The following is a 16,563-nucleotide window of genomic DNA, read 5'->3' as shown; positions in this document are numbered from 1 at the left end:
ACTTGAGCATAAAGTAGCCATAATTAACCTTGTTCAAAAGTTACTAGTGTGACAAAGGAAAGTGCAGAGAATGCAGGCAGAGGGAGAAAATTCAGGTCTACAGAATGTGGTCGGAAGCACAGGAATAGTGGTGACATGTTTTAGAAAAATTTAGTATGTTACACACTGTGTTTTTTTTCAAATATGTAGTAGTTTCATAATGTTCTTTAGTTAATATAAGCCCATATTTTCACTTGCAGTTGCAATCTTGCATTCCTCTTTGTCCTTGATTTAAAAAAAATGGGGTGAGGGGGAAGAGTAAGATGAGCAAGAATGTTATCAGAGAGAGAGAAAAAAAAAATACATGGAATTTGGCTGTTACTTGAAACATTAGTAACCAAAGAAAATAATTGTTTACTATTATATGTATCTTTATTTCTAGTAATTTTGTAGGGTTACATCAGTTTTCTCTCATTTATCAAAGTGACTTGCTGGGAATATATTTAAGCTTGGTAGTTGTGGATTAATTTTAAATAAAAGGATTTTTTTTCAAGATGGGACACATCTAGAGCAAATGCCAACTGAAGATGATCAACTTTAGTATTTAAACTGGGAAGCATTGATCTTTCAGATAATGGAGATAGTGTTTTCATCTCAGCTTTTCAAATTTGTATATGACTTTTTAAGTAGCAAAGTGTAGTATGTTTAGACTGGAGTGGCATAGTGGTGGGGGTGTTTTGGAAGCTAAATTTGATAGAATAGGTATGCTTTTCTATACAGGAAAGCTTCAAAGTTTTCATAATGGAAAAGTGATGGTGGCTTCGTGACTGAATAAAGCATATCATCAGAGAGGGATGATCATCTAGTAACTTCTGTGTACTTGGGTTTCCATGTATTCTTGGGCTTTAAATGTCTTGGGTCTCACCCTGCTTTCTTCTGGCTTCCTGTTACTGTGCTTTCTTTCTGGCTACTGGAAGAAATACATTGTGTTTAATCTTCCCTTAGGACTAACCACATTGCCTCTTCACTTTACCTGGCATAAAAAATAGATTATAATGATTATGTAGTTGTAAGCATTTGAATTAAGAAAGCTAAATATTGGGATATAAAGAGACTTTCAAAACTGGAATATATCTGATTTTATGGGCTCTTCAGTGTATTGTTAAAGAAATTGTAGCTTCTTTTTGTTGCATAGATTTTAGTAGGGCTTAAAGATAGTAAGTATGAGCAGGTTAGTTTTCTGAAGCTTAAATAGGTACAGCTATGCCTGCAGATGTCCTGTTAAAGCTTAAGTATAAATACATGCACACTAGAGAGGAACCAAAGACTGATTAAATGCAGTTTGAACAGTGGAATTCAACAAAGCACTGATATTCTAACATGGATGGAATGAGGCCTGGAGGAAGCCTGTAATGATGTAGCAGCAGGCATACTCTGAGTTTGAATGGTATATGGTCAGAGTAATGATAAATGTATTGTTTATAAAGTGTAGACTAAAACCACGCCAGTGTTTGCTATCGCCGTAACAACTATACATTTACATCTTAGTTCTCTTTTTGTTCAGACTATTTATCTTCTCCAAAACTGTAACAAAATAAACCCAAATAATCAAAATTTAAGATTGTGTCATGTTGCTTTTTCCTATTTCTCGAAATGATACATTTTTTTCAGTGTACACTCAGAAGTTGTGCTTCTGTGTAGCTTCTATGATAATAATTCAAGCTGTTTTTTCTCAGGTATAAAAGTCTTAGGTTCTTTCAATTTTAGTGGGAATTAAATGTTTATATTCAGGGCAACAGGTGTTTAAAGATCTGAACTAATTAGGCTTTTCTATTTTCATGTGACTAAAGCAAAATACTAACTTGTATATAATACTGTATTACTTCTATAAACATTTTAAGTACTTTGAATTAAAAGTGGAATGAAATGAACTAGGATTTTTTTTTATCTTAAAATACTTCAGAGTGTAGTAAAATATAACAAGAGATATAATTTTAGAGTATCTTTTATTTTAAATTGCTGGCAAGGTAAAATATCTTGGGGGAACAAAACCCCTGGCAATATTAAATATTACTAAAAGTGTTATCATCCACAATGATGATCAGGGGGCTGGAGTGCCTCCCGTATGAAGACAGGCTGAGAAAGCTGGGACTGTTCAGCCTGGAGAAGAGAAGGCTGCGTGGAGACCTCATAGCAGCCTTCCAGTATCTGAAGGGGGCCTATAAGGATGCTGGGGAGGGACTCTTCATTAGGGACTGTAGTGACAGGACAAGGGGTAATGGGTTAAAACTTACACAGGGGAAGTTTAGATTGGATATAAGGAGGAAGTTCTTTACTGTGAGGGTGGTGAGGCAATGGAATGGGTTGCCTAAGGAAGCTGTGAATGCTCCATCCCTGGCAGTGTTCAAGGCCAGGTTGGACAGAGCCTTGGGTGATATGGTTTATTGTGAGGGGTCCCTGCCCATGGCAGGGGGGTTGGAACTAGATGATCTTAAGGTCCTTTCCAACCCTAACTATTCTATGATTCTGTGATTCCATGGTATGATACAAAGATTCAAGGCTCTCCTGAAAGAATGAGATTATAAATGCTAATAAAAAGATCCCCTTGTGGTTTACTTTTTTAATTACATCTGTATCCATGTGCATCTAGCAATCCAGTAGGTTGTTTTCTTATTTTGTCTTCAGCGAATTCTACAGACTAATAAAATACTGTGGACATGTGCTTTTAAGTATCTATATATGTTCTGGTTACGCACCATTTACTGGTATTTATGTTCATATTCACTTTTCTATTATCCCTTTAATGAAAGAGTTCATATGTGCCACATCATTCCAACTCTGCTGTTGTTATTTGTCTGTTTTGTTTAGGGGGGGGGTGGGGGGGTGTCCCTTTTCTTTTGTTTTTCTTTTTATGTCTTGTGTAATTTGTTTCTTATAGTGGTCCCATCCCCCATCCATGGAAGTGTTCAAGGCCAGGTTGGACGGGGCTTTGAGCAGCCTGGTCTAGGGGTGGGTTTCCCTTCGAGAGTTGGAAGTAGATGATTTTTAAGATCCTTTCCAAGCCAAACCACAGTATGATTCAATGATTTTGAATCTTTCCTTTGTATAATGGTTTTATTTGTAATTGCTTATATATCTATATGGGGGTAGCTGCATTCACAGTGAGAGGCTTTTGTTCAATGTCTTTTTAAAAAGTTTAGCTTTTCAACTGTTATTTTCTTAACAAACTGTCTTTATTGAAAGTATGGAAAAATATCCTTATTCCCAGATGGTAGCAAGTATCCATATGTTCTTCTATTTGACCGAGCCATAACAGGAAGTTTTGATATTATTCTCCCCCCTCCCACCCCCAAACACTACTTGTTGCATTTAGTGGCTTAATTTCCCTGAGAGAAACCTTTTTAAGATGTATCATTTTTACTCGTTCAAACTGTGCTGGGTTTTGCCAACCATCTGTGAAGACGAGGGAATGGACTTGGCATGTGTTGCACTCTTAGCTGAAAAATGTAATTTCCAGTAGTCCCCCGTCCCCCCCCCCCCCCATCTGCAGAATAAATGCTCTTATTAAAATTTAAGAAGCTAGTGACTCATCAAATTAAGCAACCAAGGAATATTTTCCCCTGGATAGTAAATGGACTTTTTTCCTCTCTTGGTATCTGAAGTGTATCACTAGTACTATCCTAGAAGGAAGAAAACTAAAATGAGTGCCAGAAAGGTTGATACAGAAATTTCTGAAGGCTGGAATTTCACAGATAATGAGCAAACAGTTAATGCAGCTGCTGATGCTCATCTCTGATGATAAGCATGTTACAATTTTGGAATGTATGTATTTATTTTTAATTGCATTGTATCTGAGTAAAGATGTTGAAAATCACAATTTGTTCACATTTTTCCACCCCTGTTGTGTTTGTAGAGACTTAGTTTGATTGAACTCTAAGAAATAATTTGTGCTTCTGAAGGATGATTGGAATGCTACACCCCAGCAACATCTCTCTGCATGTAGTTCCCCCTCTTACTCTATTTCCTAATAACAGTTGTGTGGACCTGGCTTCATACAGCCTATATTGCCTCGCATCAGTTTTACTGATCATTTTGGGGGAAGTTATAAATAAAGCTAGGCTTTTGTTGGTTTTGTCTCGATCATTTTATTCATTTGAATAGATATGTGTAATTTTTCACTTGTTTGACAATAGCATGTTTTGGAAGACAAAGTTTAAGTTAGTTAAAACCAGCAATTGTTCCTTCTTAAGTATAATTTAATTTTTTTGCAACAAATTTGCTTTGTCATGTCTGTTACTAGTATCACAACTACTGTGGTCTCAAGGCCTATTACTTCTTCACCCTTTGAAGTTAGAGTTTTGTTACAGAAATGTAGACTATAAAAGTTGATTATCTTTCCTGGAAGTACATTGATTTTAAAGCACAGGTTATCTTCCCAAATAACACCCTTCTGTGGATCTGTGACTTGTAGCTTCATTTTAGATTTCAGGAAGATATTAAATAAATAAATAAATAGGCTCTAGTAAACAGGTATCACAGAAATTGTGTTTCTTTTTTGAAAACTGACCGTAACTGAGGGCTGAAACAGTTTGCATGTACAAGAATATACACATAGAAATAAATTGCATATAGTTCCAGCTGTATTCTATGTTCATGAATGGCTCAGAAGTCGAACTGCATTGGTTGAATTTAAATATGTTTTAAGCAGATCATCATAATTTGCCTGATTGCCTGTCTTACTTTTCCAGTTTATTTCAATTCTGTCTTAAACCATATGGATGTTCATAGTGCTGCACAGCACAGAAATGAAAAGCAGAAGCAACATTATGTAACTGGGAATTTTAAATATGCATCACAATACATTTAAGTAACTGCATAACATTGTATTTCTACCTGTGGTGCTTCTTTTCCCCTCTTCTTTTCTTGTCCTGGTGTTCATTGCTCTTGGTGCTTGTATCTTGGTTTAGGTTGTAAGTCTCAGGCAGAATGAATGTCTTGTAGTCTGTTTCATGTTGCTGTGAGTATGTTTCCAGGAGTTCTAAATGTAAGTTACCATTCCAGTGGTGATTTGAAGTTTAGAACGGACAGGAGGATCTCTTGAAGCAGAACTGCTTGAAGAATTGCTGTTTTCCACAATTTCATTTTGTATATGTTGAGCAGATAGAATTATTTTTAGCTATTTAATTTTTATATGCTCCTGTAGCAACTGTTTGGGTGCTTGGATTGTCAATACTGCTTGAGCATTGGTGAATTGGAGAGGCTAGAAGGAGGGATATCCAATAACAGAAAATAACAGACATTTGTATATTATACTCTAAAACACCTTTCTCTTGCTCTCAGACTGTGTGATTATTGGAATTTCATCAGGATAATAATTTTGTTTAAGGCGTCTTTTTTTTTTCTTCTTTTTCCATTTTTTCTATTTTATTTTTTATTTAATGCTTGAAAAGGCCTGATAGTTTGCACTGAAATTCTAATAATTTTATGGTTTTTTTATAGTCTCTTAGCAACTTCATCTGTACATGATAAAGCTTTTGCTCGTCAACTGTCTTGAGTTAAAATGCAAAACATAACAGAATACTGCTATGACTCATTTTAATGCAAACAACAGTCTGTAATAGATTTTACCTTGTTGACCAAGCTAGTGTCTGCTGTGTTGCAAGAAAAAAATATTCTTTAGCATTGAAGTGCTCAGTTCTTTGTTGAATATTTATTTAGTATTGTTTCTTCTATATAAAAAATGAAATAGATGTAACAGGCAAACAGGTATGAAACCATTTTATAAGGAGTCACAATAAAAATGTTAACCATTTCTATTGCCATTTGCAATGAGAGATGAAATAATGTATCTCTTCAAGATTACTATTCTCATGCTGGTTTGAATATTGCATAACTTTTGCAGTGGAGCAGGGGTTGTTTTGTGTATGCATGTGTGTGTTCATGCTACGCATGGTTCTTTCAAGGCTGGGAAGTAAAAATTTCTTCCACAACCCCGAGGAAGTCTGCATCCCTCAACCATGAGATTTGATTGCCTCTCTTCAGTGTGTATGATTTAAAATACTGTCTCAAAGTGTGGTCAAATCCTGCTTCAATTTTTAAATCATGCTTGAGAATGTATCTTTACAGTCCGATGTGACTGAGATGCACTTGTAATTTGTTTAAATGCATCTAATGCTAGCAGTTCACCCCACTGTTCTCCTACTATTTGAAATACAATGCACAGATCAAATTATTAATAATTTGAAAATATTCATAATAGGACAATCTAGAACCGAGTATAGCAGAATTCTGGGGTTTTTTCAGCCTTCTTGGATCATTTAGTCATTTATGTGTAAACATTAGAGGAAAAAGGAGGGATAAGGACATCAGCATCTAAAATATTAATAGTCCACTTATTTAATTTTGGTGTTTTTAAAATATATTCAAAAACTCATCCCAAGGGCATTCTCCAGTAAAGTATTTGTAAAGTAAAAGACTATAGTTTGAGGCACGTCCATATGGCTGTTTTGATTAAAGCCCCACTTTGCCATGCACATTAGAAATACAAAACAGAATGTTCCTGGCCTGAAGATATTGTATTAAAAAAGAACACTTGAATTGCATATATTTTGATGTTTCAATGTGCATTTTAGCCATCTGCACAAGATTTGACAGAGTTCATTGCTGTGCTATTCAGCATCCAGGGATTGTTAAATACATGCAGGAGGTAATAGTGCTACCTTTTCTGACCATTTCAAAATTCTTGTAAACATCTATTTACTCATAGAGCTAGCTACTTATTTCCATTGAATACTCTTTCATCTTGTTGGGTGTTAAAACTAATTAAAGGAGTTTTCATGATACCTATTATGAAGACTACTGAAAAAATACTGTGACGTTTGTAACTTTCTTTATTCTGGATTTCCTCTTATTTAGATGTATTCTTTAGTTCCAGGAGCATCTTGACGATGCTTTTAGTTATATGGTTTAGTTTTAGGCAGTCCTGCAAGAAGCAGGGAATTGAACTTGGATGATCCTTATGGGTCCTTTCCAACTTAAGATATTCTATGATTCTATGACTGAGGTTTCTAATCGGTTATAGTTCTGTTGTATTGACTGTAAAAGATGTTAATCTTCCTGCTTTTCTTGCCTTCTCCTCAAAAAGCCCCAAATCAACAAAAAAAAGGGGTGGGGGTGGAGGGGGTGGGAGAGAAATGGGTATTAATCTGAAATGACCATGTATACAAAATGAAGAAACTTTTACTATCAGATTATGAATGCGAGAGTGAAACTGCAATAACATCATCTAAAACACTAGGTCTGGAATAAAATTTCTGTAGTTAGTATTTTCACATACCTCAGTGTTGGTATAGGTTGTATGAAAAATGTAGTCACTTCAGTAATTTCATAGAAGATCTCAAGTGCGGCTTTCTGTGTTTTCTGGAACAATGACAAAATCTAAAAAATCGAAATTGAGTGCAACAATGATTGCATGTAACTTTAGGTTGTACCACATTAGAAAATCGGTAAAATTAAATGATGCCAATAATCTGATTTCGTGGTTAGCCTTATTCTGTAGTTCAATATATGTATGCTTGCTGTCCACATACACTCTGTAATTGTTCAGGGACCATTTCCAGAAATCAGTGCTTTCTGGTGATGGAACAGTGTGAATAATTTCTCACAATCTTTTCTCAGACGCATTCATGCCAAAGTGCTTTGTCTCTTTGTTTTCAGAGTTGCAATAGTTTCCAAGTCTTTTGAAGGAAAAACTGATCGAACAGAAGACTGGTATGGAACACAGTACAAGCAAGAAGCAATTTCTGATGAAGTTATTAAGGTATGTTAAAACTTACAATATATCCTAATCTCTGCAAGCAAAAGGCAGTGGTAAATTCTCTGTCAGATTTTCCATTTAATTGAAGGAAGAACTTAAATTTGCTGCTGCACATAGCATTAAAATTGTACAATGAGACTGTTGGATATTATGAGAAGATTTTATTTTAGTCTTCAGATTTCAAATATTTATTACACAAGACAGATACATTTTCATGGTTAAGTGAAGGGAATGTTATGCCATTTTTACTGCAACAGATCCAAAATATGCAATGTCTCCTTAAAAATGTAAGCATTAACTTCTCAAAGTTGAAGTCTTTATTAAATGGTAATGAGCTAATCTGTTCTTAAGAAAGGAATCTTTTTACAAGTGCTATATGTAACTGTTTCTGAAACTGGTATTTGCAATTTAGAAAATGAGTATATTTTACCAATTAAATGAGCTTCTAAAAATCAAAACTACAGCAAAGGAGATAGACAAATACTTATCGAAATTTGTTATTGATCTATTCTTCTAAGAAGAGATGGCTTAGAGTTAAACCGGACCTGCTGAGCATGCTTTGAAAGACATTGCACAGGAACACTTCATTTCCTTTAGTTTATCCTTACCTATGTTCCTGAGTAGAATTCTTGCTTATGTATTTAGTTTAATACCTTCCTATAGAGTTCACAGTAGCAGAAAAGGTAAGACATTGAGCTTCCACTCTACTGTAAACTTTTCAAAATTAGTTTATATCTTTTTGTCTTCCTCCTTGGAGCACTTCATGCTGCTCATAGCCTACTCCAACTTGTTTTGCCAGATACTTCTCTCTTTCCCTATTATCTTCATTTCCCTATTATCTTAATGGTATTTTAGACATAAGCTAGTGGAACACATTTTTAAAACTTTTGTTACAGTATAAGAGAAATAAGTCTATAACCATTGATTAAGCAAACATTCTCCTTAGCCTCCTTATTTCTCCTGTTTGTCTAGAAATGGCAAAATGCTGACCTGAATGGGAAATTCAAGCTTCCAATGAAGAACGAATTCATTCCTACTAACTTTGAGATTTTGCCATTGGAAAAAGATGCGACACAGTACCCTGCCCTTGTAAAGGTAAGCCATTTCCATGTGCTAGCTAAACTTCTGGGAAGTTCGTAGTTAATTCCTGTGTGTTATTTTAAATACAGATCTGTCATATTCTAAAGTATAATAACAAAAGTGTACAAAATTTAAAGATATTGCTAGAAAGACAGTAGAAAGTTCATTCTTGCTGAGCTCTGGATTATGACTGGGTTCCCACAAAAAAGAATCTACAAGCAGCTTGAACTCTCTTTGCCCTTTTGAAAGTGTGTTAAGAGTCGATAGAAATAGTATTAAAGCTGTTTACTCAGCAGAAGGGTGACTGCTACTCATATTTTTTTGAGCTGTGTTCAGTAAATCAAGGGTGTAGACAAGGCTATTCTTTTGTAACTGTGTATGGGTAAAGCTTGTGATTGCATGGAAAAAAGGAGAGAGATAAAAGCATGTAAATAAGTATCATTCTCCAGTCTTCTGGCAGCACCATTTAATGATCTCAGTGCATTTAGCAAATCTCAGTTTTCCAAGTACCTAAAATTTACTAAAAAGTATTGTTCACTGCTAAAGCATCGTTATCTTTGCTAATGCTCATCTCTATTCTAGGCCTAGTGGAAGACAAATAGGAAGAGTCTTCTGCACTTACATTGAATACTCAATTCAGGAATACTTTTTGCACACTAGATTAATATGTCTACTTCAGTGCAAAGGCATCCATCAGAAAAACATACTTGTTTGCACAGGGCATTTTAGATACGTACTTCAAGCAGTATTATTAACATAGGAGGACTTTGAGCAGGTTTATATTCATCCTGAACTGAAATTGTAAACCTCAGCAGGGACACATATTACAGCTCTAGTAAGTAACACTAATTGGTTTACTACAGAAACTGTATGGTCTTTCAGTGTCTCTGTAGCAGCTAGGCAATTGATCCACACAAAAGCTATGCTTTAAGGCATCACTGATTTAGAAATGTATTTGGTTTTAGTTTTGCCTTTCCCCCTAAAATATGTTTTCTGAGGGAAAATATTTTTAATCTTTTGTACTTGATGAAATAGACATTACCTGTTTTGCGTGTATCTCATTTATTTTCTCTCCATCTGTATGCCTGTGCCATTTTCCTTTTTGTGGGCCCCGGCATTTGTCCACAGCAAAACATTGCAAGAACTAAGTTAGCAAAGATTACCTATACAAAAAAAACCAAACCAAAACAATTTTTTCTGCATTTTATATGCCTGCATGAGCTTACTGTGGACTGGACCAGTGTTGTGGAGAAAGGGACAAACCAGAACATAAGTACACGAACAGGATGGCCATTTTCACTGGCAGCATGTTACTGTGTCACCTCTGTTGTAATGGCACATCTTGCTCTGAAAAACCCTTGGGAAAGAGGGCAATTAAGATACAGGCTTTGGCTTGAGGGCCAGTATACTATGGACTGCAGCTAGCAGTCTCCAGCTACCGGGCTGGGTCTCCAGTACTACACACAGGCTCTACTGTTTATCACACTGTCCCTGGTGTAAGGTGTATTCTAAACTGCATAGTAGCAATTTAACAGAAGAAAAATTTTATTGTCTTGGAGAGAAGCTGTAAAAAGGCTTTTTAGTATGAGTCAAATGTTGTGTAAAGGAATGTGTGCTTTAAGAGAAGGAATTATTTCTTTTATGCAAAGAGGAGGAAGAGAATACCATGCACCACACCAGATCCCTGAAAAGCAAAGAACCTCTGCTCAAAAACATGAGAAAGAGATATAATTTTACAGCTAAAAGTTCTCTCTTCTGATCTACAGCAATTCAAAGAAAAGATGTTGGGATAAAGTTAACTAGAGTTGGAACAGAGAAAGAGTATCTATTTCACAGTTTTCATAGGAGAAAAAGCAATATGGGAGGTTGTTTGGAATCTTTCTCATACTAGGAGATTATTCTAGAAAAATTTCATGACAGTTCTTTGAACTCATTTTCAACTGGTTTTAATACTTTTTCTTAATGTGTCATGTTTGCAATGTTACTTTAAAACAACATACAGTGCATTAATATTTTTTACTAAAAGCATTACATGTGCAATTATATTCTTAGTCTGCAAATGTAACTATATGCTGATGTAGTGCTGCATAATGGCACATCTTTTAATGTTAGCTTTGGCAGGGTGTTTTGTGCAGCTAACTATTATTTGTCTTTGATCACTCCTGCTCTAGAAAAGTAGTTCCCATTTTGGTCATAAGCTCATTCACAGTGCTGCAGCTATTTAATTGCTTGTTAAAGGTGATCTATGATGAGAAGAGAGTCTCCATAAGGATAGATGGGTATACACGCAGTCACAACATTGTGGATATAAGGAAACAATACTAAACTGAGTTTTGAAGCGGTGGAGACTTTTTAAATGGCATAACATATTACAGTTAAAAGGTGACTTAACAAAACCTCTTTTCTTGACACAGGACACTGCTATGAGCAAACTGTGGTTCAAGCAAGATGACAAATTTTTTTTGCCAAAAGCTTGTCTCAACTTTGAATTTTTCAGGTATGCAGTGTTAAATATATTGCAGAAATTGCTCTCCAGAAATTTCTTGTTTGTTGGAATGTGCACTTCTGTGCAAAAACTTTCTTGTGTGTTTTGAGGCTTTAAAACCTTTGTCCTGGGAATCTGCAGTAAGGTACAGATAGCAGGAAGACTCATGTAAGTTATGCAGTAGTTGAGTGGCAAGCAGTTTGAAGTGCTCCATCTACGTTAACAGGAAAAAATAATCTAAAAATGTTTTGAAAACAGGTTTCTTCTGTGTTTTATTTTCTGTACTTAAGATATGCCTGCCAATAGTACCTACTGTATATTGCAAAACACCTCTTTAAAAGTGGGTATTATTTTAAATTAATAATTAAATTGCAACCATTTTTAGATAGTGTTTTCTTTATAAAATGCTATTCTGATAATAATATTAGGTTAAAGTTCTGTTTTAATTTGCATAATGCAAGCCAGTATAAAATCCTAAGTGCTTAAAATTGTGGGGTTTTATTTAACTGACACCAACAACTGATTATTTTTATTTTACAAGAACATTGTCTGTATTATCAATGCATGTGCAATTCTCACCTCAGGATGCATGATAAAGTGCTGTAATGTTAATTCTGGTCTTGCATTATTTTCATCACAGGAAAATTATCTGTTTTTTTTAAGTGAGCATGACAATGATGTAACTTCATAATGTACATTGAGTCCTTCTTTTGAGTAACCACTTGAAATTTTTCCTTGAAGAATTTTAGATGGAGGTTTTTTTAATAGTGTTGGATCTTGGTATTGATGTTGGTACTAGCTGGGGAAAATAGGTTGCCTGGGCATTTTTTCTTTTTGCTTTTTAAAATCACAGGGCAAACATTACAACTGTTACAACTTTGACATGTCAGGAAGTAGAAGATTGAAATCTCTTATTCAGAAACAACAACTGCAATATTTTGTATGCATCTGGTGGCTTTCCCTTGTACTATGTTTGGCCAAAATCCAAAATAGGATTTTATTGATGGATACTGAGTTTGTCATACAGTTACGTGTTTTGCTTTGGTTTTTTAATCAATTCCAGTTTAACTGTGTGTGATACAATCTCGATACCAGTTTGTGAATGATTAAAAGATAATAATTGATTTTATATAGAACTCACGAAAGTATAGTAACTCTGTGCACATATGGATGATGTCATGGAATGGGTTGGAAGGGACTATTAAATGTCATGTAGTTCAACCCTCCTGCAGTGAGCAGAGACATCTTGAACTAGTTATGTGGTGATAATCTTTTCCAGTTAAATTTGTACATTCATCTCAGTGAGCCCTTTTAAAAAGCCAGAAGTACTTGAGCTTTGCCAGCTAATCTGATGGAATGATTTGCCTGTTTCCTCCTAGGGATAGTTGCAGGGGGAATGCTGGCTTTTTTTCTTGGGATTGGGTGTGAGGGTTCTTCCCTTTTATTTTAAAAGATGACAGTTAATTGTATATGAACAGATGTGATGTTGACAATATTGGGTACCTCATCTCCAAAAGAAGTTGTAAGCAGGTTTGTCTAGTTTTGATATTTAAAAAAGATTCTTACTGAATTTCTCTTTCAAGATGGGTCATGCTGATGTTTATTGGAGGAAATAGTGAAATGTACAGTGTTTAGTCAAGAGACTTGATGAAATTACCCATAACTCTTGTGGCTGAGTGAATTAAGTTAAAAAAGCCCTCTTAATAACATGAGTTTTCATAAAAAGTTTTAGCCTCAATTCTAGATCAGAATATGATGACTGTGCTGCTTTGATTACAAGAATTTGTTCACATTACAGACCACTTTCAAAGACAGAAAAAAACAGGAGGATTTCTTCTGCGTGTAGCCCTGATCATCACAAATCATTAGAAGAATTCCTAACCCAGATGTTATAGCAGCAACTACTGTGTTGATAAATTAAGAGGAAGTTGATAAGGGTGGTTTCTCCCTCAAACATACAAATCCAGTAGGAGCAATCTGGGTCTGCGAACCTTCTGGAGTCCCCTTGTTCCAAACCTGAAAATTCTTACATGGCACATGTATTAAAGAAACCACACAGTAAAAACCTCTGACACAGGATTTATCATGCAGCCTAAAGGATGATGATTAAGCTTTTGCTTTTGAATAAATTATGACTTCAGAACTCAACACATACTGTTTTTTAAAAGGAGGCAAAACAACATGATGTGGTTTTTTTGAAAATCATCTAAAGGTGGTTATAAACACTGAACTTGAAGTTTCCCAAGGTTTAGTGAGATGGGTGTTAAGGATAAAATGCTAATTATGTTTAACTGGATACTTGTTACCCTCCAGTCTAAGAAATATTTCAACCAACTTGAGTTACGAGTTGTTCATAAGGTAACCCAGGATCAAGACTTCAGTGTTGATTTCAACTATGTCACTTCTAGTTCTGTTTGAAAGGGGAAGAAGCTAGACTTCTAAGATTTTTTTCAAATACACTGTCAGTGATCAAGTTGTTTTGCTTCTTCAAATCTAGTGAAAAAAAAGGAAGACTAGAAACAAGCATTTATTTACAAAGCTGCCAATAATAGAATGCAGCTCCCAGAACAGTGTTATCATAATTGTTTTCTGTTATTTTTTACTTGAGGATTAATGGTGTAATAGTCTTCAAAACTCCCCGTTGGCATTTGCCAGCTAATGAGTATGTAGAACTTATAACCAATACAAATACAGTAATCATTCAAACTGATTAAGTCTCTGTTCTAGTATCAAAGTGGAAAAGAATATAATGAGTTTGGAGGAAGGTTTATGATAACATAGTATTGACCTACATCTTGCTTTGAATTCAGTCTTAATTAAAAAATTCAGTATTAATTGGATTTGCATCACTGGGCATATTGAAGTCGCTCAGTTTTGGGAAATTCTCATTGTAGAGAGAAATGCAAATAGAACAGTCCGACCCCAGCCTAATTATCCCAGTGATAATAAAAAAGCATATCCTTGGCTAAGATTTCAGACTATAGCAGGCTCTACTTGTCTAATAGATTTTATTTTTTTTTTTAATCTCTTCCCATGCTTCCTTTCCTATCTAGAAGGAAGGAGAAGTCATGGCCTAGGAACCTTCTTAAAAATACCTGTTTTAATGTTACCAGTGTGTGTGTTGTGGCAATGTGATCTTTGTTCTACTACATTAATGTCGGTATACACTATGAAGCACCATCCTGTGTAGGCATAAACATATATATTGATGTGTCTCTGAATATGACCATTGCTGCTGCTTAGGGAAAATAAATGAAAATGGTGTGGGTTTGAATTGTAAGCCGTATCGTGACAGGAAACTGTTTTAGATGCTGCTGATTATTTCTGTAAAATTGATACTGACTTCACATGCATTTCAGAAACTTCAGAAATAAATCCTCAGTCATAGGACAGATAACTTGTCTTGACTTTGCAGATCTTTAAAACACACAGATACTTAACAATTAGTGCAGTTGAAACACAGTTTGAGTCTGAATTGCATTCCTCTTTGAGAAATTTGTGACGTTGTATGTGATCAGATGCTTCTAATGCAAACCTTGAGCTTGCGTAGTCGTTTGCATTAAAAAGATAACACAAAAATTACGGTGATATGGTAATGGATAGGCCGGACGTCTTTCCTGTGCTGAACTTAGCATCTGCTGCTTATTTTTCAAATTACAAATTGCTAATCTTTTAATTTTTAGAATAGACACTACATTGTTTTCTGATTAAATTAGTAAAAAGAAGTATTAATTAAATTAATGGTCAGCATGTGGGCTTTCATTTCAGTCTATTAAATTATATTGGTTATTCAGGTTGTATTTAGTTTATGTTATTCCTGGTGAATTCTGACTATTCAGCAAAGTAAATATAAGGTGTCTTGATTTAGAAGGACAAATAAGAGAATATCTCTGGAATCTTCACTATATTTAGGCCTTGCTTAAACCATAAGCAAGCTAAATTATTATTTTCAGGTATGTTCATTCTTGGCTTCAAAATAGGAATCCTTCATAATGGGATCCATCAGCATACTCACAGAGAATATTGCTTCCTTCAGGTCAAACTTAAAAGGCCAAAAGAAACTGAAAAATCATTTTAAACTGCATATTTTACTTTCAACATTTTCTTCCAGCCCATTTGCTTACGTGGATCCCTTGCATTGTAACATGGCCTATTTGTACCTTGAGCTACTCAAAGACTCCCTCAACGAGTATGCATATGCAGCAGAACTAGCTGGCTTGAACTATGATCTCCAAAATACCATCTATGGGATGTATGTAAGTACCCAAATCAAGGAAGAGCTTAGAGCCTTAAAACTACTTCCACTCATCAACATTTTTATATTGATTTGATGGAAGGACTTTCATTTAAAAAATGGATCTAAGGCTGTTACTCATTTTGATCTTGATTATTAACCATCCTTTCTTTAATTTGAATTTTAAGTTGAATTTTGTTCAAAGTCTTCCAACAGTCTTTCCATTCATATTAAAGAATTTTTTTTTATTTTTATATCATTCATGAAATTAATTAGTTGTAAAATTTGTTCCTCCATTAAAAAAAAACAAGAGAAAGAAAAAACCAACCTTAATCCAAGCTTACATATTTATTTCAGTTTGTCAGATAGCTACTAAAAAGTTTCTGACTGATGGGGTAGAAGATCCCCTTTTCATGCTATTAAATCAATGGTATGCTTCAACTTCCCTTTTCAAGAACTACTGATCATGAGGCTGCATATACATACTCTTCAGTCATATTTCTTCATCCATTACTTTGTCACTGCTTGAGGTATCAAAGCATTTCTTTTGTTTTTCTTTTTGTTAGTCGCTACATTTATGCTGATCCTCTCCATTGCAACATGACATACCTGTTTATCAGGTTATTGAAGGATGATTTAAAAGAGTATACATATGCAGCACGCCTCTCAGGTTTGATCTATGGCATTGCATCAGGAATGAATGCAATACTTGTAAGTAAGAAAAAAACGCAGGAGGAAATGAAACAGCTTGGGAGTTGTTGAGCTTGGAGAAAACATTTGACTTCTGCATTTCCAAATGAGATAGTTAATGCTTTTTTTTCCCCTTGCATATCTCATGAATTAAAGGCAAAGCAAAACTGTATTTTAATCAGTAGTGAGTGACCTGTTCAGATTGCAGTGTCTTGTAAGCATTGTGTGCAGTGCAGTTGTTGCATTCTGGTTCACATTTTTACTTACTTGCATGGTAAT

At 35.0% G+C, this 16,563-nt stretch overlaps 1 protein-coding gene across 7 annotated transcripts in view; it reads left to right on the top strand.

Moving 5' to 3' along the window:
* IDE (insulin degrading enzyme) overlaps positions 1-16,563 on the top strand; it is a 71,012-nt gene that overhangs the window by 32,259 nt on the left and 22,190 nt on the right. For 6 of the 7 annotated variants that reach the window (XM_062619407.1, XM_062619408.1, XM_062619406.1 and 3 more), the window contains exons 12-15: positions 7,696-7,798; positions 8,768-8,890; positions 11,290-11,372; positions 15,472-15,616. In XM_062619407.1, coding sequence (XP_062475391.1) covers positions 7,696-7,798; positions 8,768-8,890; positions 11,290-11,372; positions 15,472-15,616 — 454 coding nt within the window. Of the gene's footprint in view, positions 1-7,695; positions 7,799-8,767; positions 8,891-11,289; positions 11,373-15,471; positions 15,617-16,160; positions 16,306-16,563 lie in introns of all 7 variants that reach the window. The other variant, XM_062619402.1, reaches the window with a different exon arrangement.

This window comes from Pezoporus occidentalis, unplaced genomic scaffold, assembly GCF_034315485.1.
Source record: "Pezoporus occidentalis ecotype Australia unplaced genomic scaffold, CSIRO_AGI_Poc_V1 ctg210, whole genome shotgun sequence".
NCBI lineage: Eukaryota > Metazoa > Chordata > Aves > Psittaciformes > Psittacidae > Pezoporus > Pezoporus occidentalis.
Note: the sequence above shows the minus strand (reverse complement) of the source record. Positions and strands in the feature narration are given on the sequence as shown.